At 39.3% G+C, this 12,475-nt stretch overlaps 1 protein-coding gene across 2 annotated transcripts in view; it reads left to right on the top strand.

Moving 5' to 3' along the window:
- PARPBP (PARP1 binding protein) overlaps positions 1–12,475 on the top strand; it is a 56,485-nt gene that overhangs the window by 26,572 nt on the left and 17,438 nt on the right. For both annotated transcript variants that reach the window (XM_079773883.1, XM_079773884.1), the window contains 2 exons: positions 605–759; positions 10,693–10,876. In XM_079773883.1, coding sequence (XP_079630009.1) covers positions 605–759; positions 10,693–10,876 — 339 coding nt within the window. The remainder of the gene's footprint in view (positions 1–604; positions 760–10,692; positions 10,877–12,475) is intronic.

Genomic DNA, 12,475 nt, shown 5'->3' with positions numbered 1-12,475 from the left:
CTTTTCCTCAGATTATTGAAATTTCATAGTATTTGTCTTTCTAAGGGAACACTCTGGAAAATACTGCTTTATAATATTGTTTTGGCAGGGATACTTTTATGTTTAGTCATCATATGTGTATATTATTGAAAAGGCAAAGCCTCTTGAACTACACATGATCAAATAATCCTAGGATGTGAAACTAGATAGGACTTAATGATTATCTAGTCTAAATCTTTATTTTGCATATCCAGAAGCTACAGCTTGAAAGAGTTGAATTAATTGCCCAATCAACATAGTTGACATTGAAAACCCCTTTGTTCTGTGCAACAATTCCAGTAGCCAGTAGTCAGTTTATATAACAACATATTCATAAACCAATTATTTATAGTCAATGATATACTCTTATGAACATACTTAATTTGTCCCCTAACCTTTGCTGGCATGAATTCTGCATGGCACCTGTTTCTTGGATTACTTACTTCTGAATCACTGTGTGGTGTGAGTCACAAGAGCGCTTCACTTGTATAACCAGAATTATGTAAATATACCCAGCTTCATAGAGTAAATTATTGTTTTAACTTACTAACCATTAAACATAACAATCATTTGTTTTAATTCATAGGTGGCCACATCATTTATTAGAACAGTGGAGCTTGGAGGGAAAGGATATGCACCATCACCTTCTGATCCTTTAAGGACACATGTGAAAGGATTGTCTAATTTTATTAATTTCATTGACAAATTAGATGAGATTCTTGGAGAAATAGCAAATCCAAGGTAATGATTTTTTATAAATTATAAATGTGTGTCATTACTCCATCTTTAAAACTTCACAGAATCAGAGGTAGAGCTATTGAAATGATCAATCATCAGACCAAACAGTAGGGAGAAGAATAAATATTTAGATGAGTAAAATATAATCATGTGACCTTTCTCCCTAAAATTTTGCTTCTCTGTGATTACAAAATTTTTACCAAAGTCAAAAGACATATTTAAATTAAATTTGTTTAGAGAAGAGTGTTTACCATTTGTCTTTATCTGAAAGAAACAGATTTTTGAGGCCTGGGAAAAAAACTAATAGATACTTTTTTTCAAAATTTCTTTTAAAAATAAATATATATTTTTATATATTTCAGAGAAGGAAGGGAGCGGGAGAGAGATAGAAACATCAATGATGAGAGAGAATCATTGATTGGCTCCCTCCTGCATGCCCCCCCACTGAGGATTGAGCTCACAACCTGGGCATGTGCCCTGACTGGGAATCGAACCATGTTCATAGGTCGATGCTCAACCACTGAGCCAAGCCAGCCAGGCTCAACTTTTAATTTAGCAATAAAGGAATCCTATATCAAGAATGAATAAGAAAATTAATGAAGAGATATGAATTCTCTATTCTATTTTCTGTTAGTTTTTTTTTTTTTTGCATAAATTTTTTATTCATCTGAAATTTGTGTTTTTGTGATACTGGAAGTGAGAGTTTATTTTTATAACCTTTTAGATTTATTTATAGATGTACTAGAAACCCGTTGCACGAAGTTTCGTGCAATAGACTTTCACCTGGCTGCCGGCACCAGTTTTCCGCCAGCAGCAGTTTTCCTCTGACCACCCACTGATCAGAGCGCCTCCTGCCAGCGCGATCGGCTACCCCGAGAGGAACTCCGATCCGGGAGGCGCTCCCGATCAGCGGGTGGCCAGAGGAAAACTGGTGCTGGCGGAAAACTGCTGCCAGCAGCCACGCAATCGGCCACCCCGAGTTCCGAGTTCCGCCACCTGTGTCTTCTGCCGGCCCCATGGGTCCTTCCGCAGCATCGGCCGTTTAAAACTCCTACCGCCAGCCAATCGGCCACCCTGAGTCCCGCCCCCCAAGCCTCCAGCCGGCCCAATCGTGGGCGTAGCGGAGTGATGCAATTTGCATATTACCTTTTTATTATGTAGGATTGGATGGTGAGCAATTTTTAGATTAATTTGGGGGAGGCAGAGGTGAATTGTTTATGCTAGCAATTGTGGTACTTCACTGTCAATTTGGTTGTTATGCCATTGCATAGTACTATTAGAAATAGCTGGTATTTATGGAATACTAGGAGCCCAGCGCACAATTCGAAATCCCACGGTGCTGCCCACCGTTGAGTCGCTGATCCGGCCCTGCCTCCCTCTCTGGCCCTTGAAGCAGCCGTGGCCACTGCTGATCAGTCCCTCCCCCAGCACAGGCGTGCGGAGGCCCCTGCCGCCCCTCCCCCTACTCTATATGTGCAACGTATTCCTGTCTGGTTGACCCGTTACGGCGTCCTGGTTAATTAGCATATTTTTCTATTATATGTGTGTGTGTATGTGTGTGTGTGTGTGTGTGTGTGTGTGTGTGTGTAAAATTATGTTTAGACATTGTACTGAGCTCTTTATGCTTTATGAGGATTATCATTTGATTACTACAACAACTTTCCATGATAGATACTATATAGGTACCTAATTTAGAGAGGAAAAAACAGAAATACTGGGATTAAGTAATTTACCCTAATCACATGGTTATCAAGTAGCCGAACTGGGATCTGAACTTAGCCAGGTCTGACTCTGGAAGCATTCCCTTAATCACCATATTTTATTCCAGGAAACTTCTTTCCAGTTCAAGATTCTAGGAAGAATTGTTTTTTATGATTTTATTCTGAATTGCATCCTTTTCTCTTTTTATATGGCTATCTATTACAAGGATGTAAATTTTTGGAAGAGGCTTTTGATATGACTTTTAGTCAATATCAGTGACATCATCTGAACTCCCAGATAATGTATGGCTGATCATTTCTTCTGAGTTAGCAGATAATTTTTAAAAATACTTTATTTTAAGCAAAGCAATATATGTATATTATGGTAAAGTTGGATAATACTACAGACCTGTAAACATCCAATTTTTTTTGTGTGTGTCTCTTTTATATTTATTAATTTAAATGACATTTTAATGCAGCTATTTTTGATTTTTCAGTTTAGACATTATGTATTAACTTTCTATCCTGGAAAATAAGAATTTGCAACCCACTCACCAACTTCCCAGCATTCCTTCCCACCAGACACAGACACACAGACACACACAGACACACACACACACACACACACACACACACACGCACGCACTGCTTCCTTCCTCCTTTAAGTTGTCGTAATCTTTGGTCTCTTTTGAGTCCTCAAATTTGATAATTTTCTCTCTCTTTTACCCATTCTAAATCTATATTTCAGTGAAATTCAAACCTCTTTCCTGAAATTCAAAAATATATCTTTACTTATATATGGGTTGTTACCTCAAAGGCAAGTCAAATTTAACATGTTCCAGATTAAATCTTCATCTTTCCTTGAAAACCTGCTTCTCCTTCTGGCTTCATGAAGCCTCTCTCCCTCCCGTCATCCAAACAGAAACCTGAAACATGTCTTAAACTCCTTTTTCTCCTTTCTCTTTCCCTTCAGTCACCAAGATCCATCAATGCTTCTTAATTAACTTTTTTTTTTTTTATGTTCTTTCTGTAGCTACTACCTTAATTACATTGTTTATACTGCCTGTTTTCAGATTTTCATTCTTTCTTGCCTGGATTCCGCCCCCCCCCCCCCCCCCCCCCTTATTTCTGACTTATTCATTCTACCTCCAATCTTGAGTTGCCCTATCCTGGTGTCCTCACTGCTGCCAGTGATCTTTCTGAAACAGCAAATGCTATTTCCATGATTAAAACCCTTTAAATATTCCAAATGAGGATAAAACATCAGTATGGTATACAAATTCTATGCACTCTAACTCCTACCTGCATATCACTCTGTGTCTCAATGTTAAAACTTAGAGATAAAAATGTATTTAACTCTTGTAACCCAGGTTAAGTTTGTACTACTTGTCTTATAATAGGGTGGTGGTGATAGGGAATCACAATAATCTTTGAGTCCAAAGCATGTTGGGGAATAGGCTGACAGGGAAGAAATCCAGGAATCCATTCTCACACTTACCTCCCCACTGCCATTTGGCCATGTTGGCTATGGTTTGGCTGCATTTCTGCCCTTTGCCAGTAGGTGCCACCATAAAATGCATACTGTACTTACACCTGAAAAAAAGAGGTTTCAGGTTTCATAGTTCAAATGTTTAAAATAGTAGTTCAAATGTTTAAAACTCCGTATTTCAAGTTTATTACACAATAAATCTTCAATGGCACACCTGAGTTATATATATTGGACTAAATGTTATGCATTAATAGAATATTAAATCTGGTTTAAGTTTTCCAGTGCAGAATTTCATTTAAATATATTTCGGAAGCATTTTGGTACATTTTATGTAGCACCTTTAATTATATTTAACTAGAGGCCCGGTGTACAAAATTTGTGCACTAGGGTGGGGTGTGTGTCCCTCAGCCCGGCCTGCACCCTCTCACAGTCCTGGAGCCCTTTGGGGAATGTCTGACTGATGGCTTAGGACTGCTCCCTGGGAGGAGCAGTCCTAAGCCATCAGTTGGACATCCTTAGCACTGTCACGGAGGCGGGAGAGGCTCCCACGACCGCCACTGCACTCGCCAGCTGTGACCCCAGCTTCTGGCTGAGCAGTGGTCCCCCTGTGGAAGCACACTGACCACCAGGGGGCAGCTCCTGCATTGAGCATCTGCCCCTGGTGGTTAGTGCACGTCATAGTGACTGGTCATTTTGCTGTTCGGTCGATTTGTATATTAGCCTTTTAATAATATAGGACTAGAGGCCCAGTGCACAAAATTCATCCACATGTGGGGGGTGGGTTCCTCAGTCCTGCCTGCACCCACTCCAACCCATCCCTCTTCCAGTTCGGGACTGCTAGCTCCTAACCGCTTACCTGTTTGCGTGCCTGATTGCCCTAACCACCTCTGCCTGCCAGCCTGATGCCCCTAACTGCTCCTCTGCCAGTCTTATTCCCCTAACCGCCTCTGCCTGCCGGCCTGATCGTCCCTAACTGCCTCTGCCTACCGGCCTGATTGCCCCCTAACTGTCCCCCTGCTGGCCTGATTGCCCCTAACTGCCCCCCCCTGCCGACCTGATCACCCCCTAACTGGCCCCCTGCTGGCTTGATTGTCCCCTAACTGTCCCCCGCTGGCCTGATTGCCACCTAACTGCTCCCCCTGCTGACCTTATTGCTCTCTAACTGCTCCCCACTGCTGAATTGACCGCCCCTTAACTGCTCCCTGTTGCTGGCCTGATTGCCCCTAACTGCCCTCCCCTGCTGGCCTGATCATCCCTAACTTCCCTCCCCTGCCGACCTGATCGCTCCCTAACTGCTCCCCCCTGCCGGCCTGATCGCCCCCTAACTGCTCCCCCCTGCCAGCCTGATCACCCCTAACTGCTTTTCCCTGCTGGCTTGATCGCCCCTAACCACCTCTGCCTCAGCCCCTGCCACCGTGCCTTTGTCTGGAAGGATGTCCAGAAGATTTCTGGTCTAATTAGCATATTACCCTTTTATTAGTATAGATTGTTATAGATTTTTTTTTTAATTCACACCCCAGGATATGTTTTTATTGATTTTGGAGAGAGAGGAAGGAAGAAAGAGAAACTTCTATGTGAGAGAAACAGTGATTGGATGAAACCCCCCAACCTAGTGGTTTACGTGCCCTGACTGGGAATCCAACCCTCAACCTTGTGGTTTATGGGACAATGCTTCAACCAACTGAGCCACATGGCCAAGGCTGGAGTTATAATTTATTTTAGCAAATAGTTACCAAATTCATGAAGATGGTGAGGAAAAGCCAATCACTCTCTATGGTAGAGAGTTGGCAATTACCTTAAAGTATTACCTACCAATCATTTGTCTTTATTATTGCTTATTGTTCTCCTTCAGTCACTGTGTTTTGATACAAGCTTGGGGTTTAATGTGTTTTTTCTCACTAGTTTCATTTTTTTTTCTCTTTCTGCTCCAGGGCTTTGATGTGATGCATTTAGTAGTCAGGAGCTGCAGTTTACCTTTCTCACCTAAATTCTATTAACGTTTATCCAGCATAGTCATAATGTGTCTTCTGGGAAGTCTTCCTGAGTACCTCCTTGTTCTCTGCCCTTCTCACTCAAACTCTCTATTCCTTTAGTATCTCGTATCGTATGATCAATTTTGACCTTTTAAAGAGAAAGGTTTTATTCATTTTGTATTTCTAGTGCCTAACACAATTGTCCTGATGTCATTTGAGTTAAAACTTCAGGAGTTTCTAGGCTTTAGAAGTAAGTGTTTTCACTAATAAGCCTCTGTGCTATTGAGCAGATATTTGAAGAGTTAATGGTTGGCTAGTGCATAGTGAATGCATAGCAACAGACTAGTCATGACACTGGTGCTTGGTGTTTTTCGCCAGGGATCAAAATATTGACTTTGACAAGTATCTTAAATACAGGTCTTATAATTTTTTTCTAAATAAAATACAATCAGTGAATTATATTTTAAAATTTAGCATATTTGTTCTTGTGGAAAGAACGAGAAAAGGGAGGCAAAGGTGACATTACCTAGTATTTAAAGCTTTGTTTTTTGGTGTGGTGTTTTTTTTGTTGTTGTTGTTCTTATAATTGACTAAGACAATCTTTCATATTTTATTATCCTTTTGAATCTTTTCCAAAACGTTTCCATTAGAGATTACTTCCCAGAAAAAGCACAGAATGTTAATTGTGTATTCATTTTGGCTACCTTTCATCCAGTTACTTCCATGCTTTTGATTGAAAATTAAGAAAACATTAGCTGCAAAAGAAAGTGCCGGTATGCTTAAAAGAATTCCTAGAGTCTATGATTACAGTTGTATGGCAGACTAGGTTGGCTGATTGACCCTTCCTTTCACAGTAATTAATAATGCTGGATAACATATTTTTTAAATGCTTCTAAAATACATTGATGAGCAGGCAAATGCAATGAAAATGCAGACAAAAACTAGGGGAAGGAAGAAAGCCAGAAAGGAAGTCAAGAAGGGAAGCCAGCTTTTATTTTGAGACTATTTACTGAATTTGGTGATTTGGAGAGTCTGTTCTCATAGCTACCAACGTCTGCGGGGACAGACGACAAAGTCGAAGGACTTCCCAAGGTGAGGAGCATCTTAGGACATACTCATCCTTCACGGCTACCACTTCAGTGTAAAATGAATTAAGACTAAGGGTTTGAACTTGATAAAGGGTTTCTGTGAAAACCTACTTGATGGTAAAATATTTTAGCATTATATTTAAGATTTAGAACAAGAGTTCTTGCTCTCATAATTTCTTTTTAACATAGTAGTAGATGCCCAATTCACTATAGTAAGGCAAGAAAAAGAAAAAGGAGATATAACAATTGAGAAGGAAGAAGTAAAACTCTAATTGATGATGATATGATTATATATGTAGAAAACTCCAAGAATCAGAAGAAAAATGATTAAAATGAATAGAATTTATCAGTGTTTCTGGGCACAAGGTTATTAAACAAATAGCAATCTTTCATATTTTATATCTTATACCACCACCAAATAGAAAATGTTAAAAAGTAGCATCAAAGAGTCCTAGCCAGTTTGGCTCAGTGGACAGAGTGTCAGCCTGCAGACTGAAGGGTCCCAGGTTTGATTCTGGTCAAGGGCATGGACCGCGGTTGCAGGCTCAATGTGTGTGCGAAGGCAACCAATTGATCTGTCTCTTTCACATCAGTGTTTCTCATTTCCACTCTAAAAATCAATGGAAAAATACCCTTAGGTGAGGATTAACAACAACAACAAAAAAGTAGCATCAAAGATATAAAGTACATAGAATCTATAATAATAAAAGTATAATATGCTAATTAGACCGGACTTCTTCTAGACGTCCTTCCTGACAAAGTCGGGGCCGGAGGGAAGCCAGCCCGGGTCCTGGGTACCTGCAGGCGGCCTGAGGAAAGTCGGCCCGGGTCCCAGGTGCCTGGGGGTGGCCGGAGAGGGAAGCAGCCCAGGTCCCGGGTGCTTGCCGGCGACTTGAGGAGGGAAGCCCAGGTCCCAGATGCCGGAAGGAAGCTGGTGCTGGCAGCCAGGGGAAGGAAGGCCTACTCTTGCACAAATTTTCGTGCATCAGGCCTCTAGTAGGTCAAATAAAAGCCATACTAGCTTCTTCCCCCTTGGAAGGTTCAGTCAAACAGGGCTTTGTGACCTGACCTTGGTACTACTAGAGATTTTTGTCCTTAGAAAAACCCCATGCATTCTGCTTGCTTACCACTCATAGCTTCCAACTTTCCACTCCAACTCTTCTTTTTTCCTTTTTGCGGGGAGAGATTGGGTGGTACTTAGAGATTTCCTCCTATTCCTGCCAAGCTCAGTAATACGTTCCTCCAGAGTATCTAGAATCCAGTAGATGTCCCGTAAGTGCTTTTACATTGCAAATGATAATATGGATCATAGTACAATATATATTTTTTATCTTAAGTATTAAAAACTTAAAATTGTTGTATGTCTTAGTGGTCAATTTATTCAACAAACATATCAGTCATTGTCTCTGTGTAAGGAGTAAACTGGTAATATGAAGATTAGTAAAATACAGTTCCTTTTGCCCTGGCCAGGTGGCTCAGTTGGTTGGAGCATCATCCCATACACCAAAGGGTGTGGGTTCAATTCCTGGTTGCGAGTCCGGTCTGGACGCATACGGGAGGTAACCCATCGATGTTTCCTTCTCACATGGATATTTCTCTTTCTCTCCCCCACCCCCTTTCTCTCTAAAATCAATAAAAATCCTTGGGTGAGGATTAAAAAAAAAAAATACGGTTCCTTTCTCAAGGAGCTAATTTTTTCATAAAATGTTTCCCAAGCTTGTCATAAGAATCGCTTGTGGTACTTTTAAAACAATGCAACTATTTAAGTCCTTCTCTGGAGAGTGTGATTCAATAGGATGGGATTTGGAATTGATCTTTTAACCTTTTGCACTCGGATGTCGAGTGTGACTCGACACGGTTAGCATCGGTAGCAGCTCATATATCGAATGTTTCAAAAAATATCACACCATGAAAAATTATAGAGATTAAAATTACTCTTTGAATGTATCAATAATTTGAAATATAAAAAATTCCAAATAAATAAGTTTGTATGAAAAGAAACTCCAGTTTTTTATTCTACTGCCGCACTTTGTAAAATCTGGGGTATTTAAAAAATTAAATCCCGAGTAGAATAAAGGAATCGAGAAAAAAGCAAGCGAGTGCAAAGGGTTAAACTAATGCTGAGTATTTTTCCTTTTTTTTGGTGGGGGAGAGTGGGTGGTACTTGGAGATTTGGGGGAACTGCAACCCAAATTTATTCAGGTTCAGGCTTAGTATAAAGAAACAATTGAGTTCAGGTTTTTTAAAACACTTATTTGTTGGCCATAGTTGGTCGAGTCTCAGGTTTGCTTTAGATGACCAGGCAAGTTTGGGAGACACTGGTCTAATGCAGTGGTCAGTCAACAGAGCCAAATATCAACAGTACAATGATTGAACTTTCTTTTGAGAGCCAAATTTTTTAAACTTGAACTTCTTCTAACGCCAATTCTTCAAAATAGACTCGCCCAGGCCGTGGTATTTTGTGGAAGAGCCACACTCAGGGGGCCAAAGAGCCGCATGTGGCTCGTGAGCTGCAGTTGCCGACCACGGGGCTAATGTACTATTGCATATTAAGTCGCTGTAATTTTTTTCTAACTTCCCTTTTCTACTTGGACCAGCTATTTAAATATGAACAATTATATTTCCAATGATCGTTAGGGAACCTGGCTTGTTTCTAAAACATAACGTCTGGCAGTGAGGCAGTGAGGATGAAAACTTTAATTCATAATTTCCTTTCTGGCACTATAAAATTCACGGAGAGGTTAAGCAGCTTAGTCAAGATAGAAGGTGAGGGAGCTGCGATTTGTGCTCAGGTAGTCTGCCTCCACACTCAGACCACACCCCCTTCTCAACTGGCACAGTGCAGCCTTTCCAACCGAGATGGAGATCTCCCAACCTCAAAAAAAGCCCCCTTCTGTTGTTGGCACCTGTAATTTTTTTCTTGTAATGGACCCAAATCCTTCCCTCTATACATTTCTCACATTGGTTTTAGGTTTGCTTTCTAGAGCAGGAACTGCAACCCAAATTTATTCTGGTTCAGGCTTAGTATAATGAAACCTGGGTTTAGGTTGTTTTTTAAAACACTTATCTGTGGGCTGTAGTTGGTTTAGTCTCTGGTTTGCTTTAGGTCCGTATTAACTAGCTTGCTTTCCTCTTTCATGTAATCACCCTTCTCATACTATAGTGCAATATTATGTGTTCCAGGTCAGTCTCCTTCCCCACCATCTCCTTCCTAGCCCAGAACAGTGCGTATTCTTGGATAAGCTACTTAACCATTTTGAGACCCAATTTTCTCATCTGTGATTTAAGGGTAATAATACTTACTGAATTGGTTTTAAGATTAAAGTGAGGTAGGATTCTAGGTATTCAGTGAAAGGCAGCTTTTGTTACCTTAGTTGTGTTGAAAGGTACGTATTTAAGTATATTGTGTATATGTAACTGCATTGGAATTGGACATCATATATAACTAAATTATTTTCCTTTAGCTTTCAAATAAAGAAAGAAGTAACTTACCTTGTTGAAATGACTTTTTAATTTTGCTTCTAATGGTTCTCATCCTTTTCTCAAATGTGTTACTGTTTGATTTTTAAGAACAAAGACATCATCTTTGAAAAGTGTTGATTAACTCTGAGAACTATATTGTCAAGCTTGTACAAACATTGTCATTTCTAATACTATTATAAAGGCAATCTTATTCCCATTTTCAGCATTGCAGGGAGTCGGATACTCTCCGTGATAAAGATGCAGGTGACTAAAGGCCAGAACAACAGGGATCCTTTTTGTAAAGCAGTAGAGGAGGTTGCTCAGGATTTGGATTTGAGGATTAAAAATATTATCAGTTCTCAAGAAGGAGACTTAGCTGTTAGCACCACTGACATCAGTCCTGCACGGGTAATGAGCTTTTTATATTTTATTATCCTTCTATATAAAACATCTCCTATTTGTTGTAAAAATGGTTTGCTATTGCTACTTAAGTCAGAAGAATGTGTTTCCTGTATTATGTTGTTGAAAATTTAAGTTCTCAATAGGATTATGTAGGATTATGTTGGAGTTGGGTAAATCATAATATCTTTGGACCAAATTGACTGTGTTTGTTAAAGTAGGGCATTGGATAATCTTCAGTATCCCTTAGAGCACTAGCAATTTATAATTCTTGATGGAGACTAAGGTGTTCTGTAATATTTTTTAGTAATTATTCTTTGAAGCAATTATTTTCCCTTTGGTTTCTCTGGTTCTGACCTCAGCACTAGGCACTTAATAGAAGAGCAACAAAAATGGTTTCTATTCAGTAGTTTATTTTTCTTTTATACAATTTTTCTATTTCTGATTTCTTATTTTCTACCTCCATTTTGCAGCGTACTGTGAACATTCAGAATTTCTCACATCCCTAGAAATCTTTTAACTATATATTCCTAGGACATTCACCTCTTTCTTTTCTTACATATATTTTTGAACATTATGCAGTATTATAAGTATGGTATTATAGGAAAAATTTTTTACCTTGCTTTTAGCTCTAAAACACAATTCTGGAGTATGTGTTAAAATCCATTTGTTACAGTTTAATTATTCAAGTAACAAAAGCCACTTTTCATTACTTGTGATTGTGACAGCTAGTGTATGAAAAAGGACTTTTGCTTATTTTTTATTACTTATTTTATTCACATCCCCTGGGGACTATTTTTATATATTTCTTGATAACTGCCTGTTTTTAGATTAATTTGATGGGCGAGATTCTGAGTTGCTCTCCATATAGCCCATGTATATTGACAGTTCCTGTGACTGACTTGGCTCAAATGACAGCCAGGTCATTACTATCAGTATAAATCAGGAATTGTCACAACTCCGATAATTAAGAGCATCAATCTCTCCTGTTTCTAGTCTCAAGAAATAAAAATGCAAACAACCTGGTTCTTAATAGTATGTTTTTCACCAAATCAGAAATCTTTGAAAAATGTGATTCAGTAATTCTCCGTGAAGTTAATATTATACAATATGGACTTATCTGGTGCTGATGAAAAATATATTTGTTAAGCACTAGGTTGTGATAGATAATTGGTTAAAATTCCAGTGTAGGTGTATATTATAGCTCACCAAATCCTGAGCCTGAGTCAGCCAAGTAGAGAAAGGAGGCCAAGATCATATTGGTGAAAGCTGAGGAGTGTCCCAGAAAGGGCAGCTTTGATATCGAGGTATAATGTCCAGCAACACTATTGGTTAGGCACTCTAAATACCCATGTTTTACCAATGATTTAACTGAAGCACATTAAGGTTCAGCAACTTTCCCAGACTTATACAGCACATACAACTAGTAAGTTGGTATCAAAATTAGATGGAAATGCCTTCAGAGTCTGTGCTTACATGTATTTATGTATAATATTTTATCATATATTTTTGCTTGTTCTTCTATCTGGTCATCAAGTTTTTCCAGCTCTCCTCTCTTAATCTACTTTTTCTTAATCTCCACTGCTACTATCTTCTTCAATTCTAAGC

The sequence above is a fragment of the Cnephaeus nilssonii genome, assembly GCF_951640355.1.
Source record: "Cnephaeus nilssonii genome assembly, chromosome: 6".
Classification (NCBI taxonomy): domain Eukaryota; kingdom Metazoa; phylum Chordata; class Mammalia; order Chiroptera; family Vespertilionidae; genus Cnephaeus; species Cnephaeus nilssonii.
This window is presented reverse-complemented; position numbering and strand designations above follow the sequence as displayed.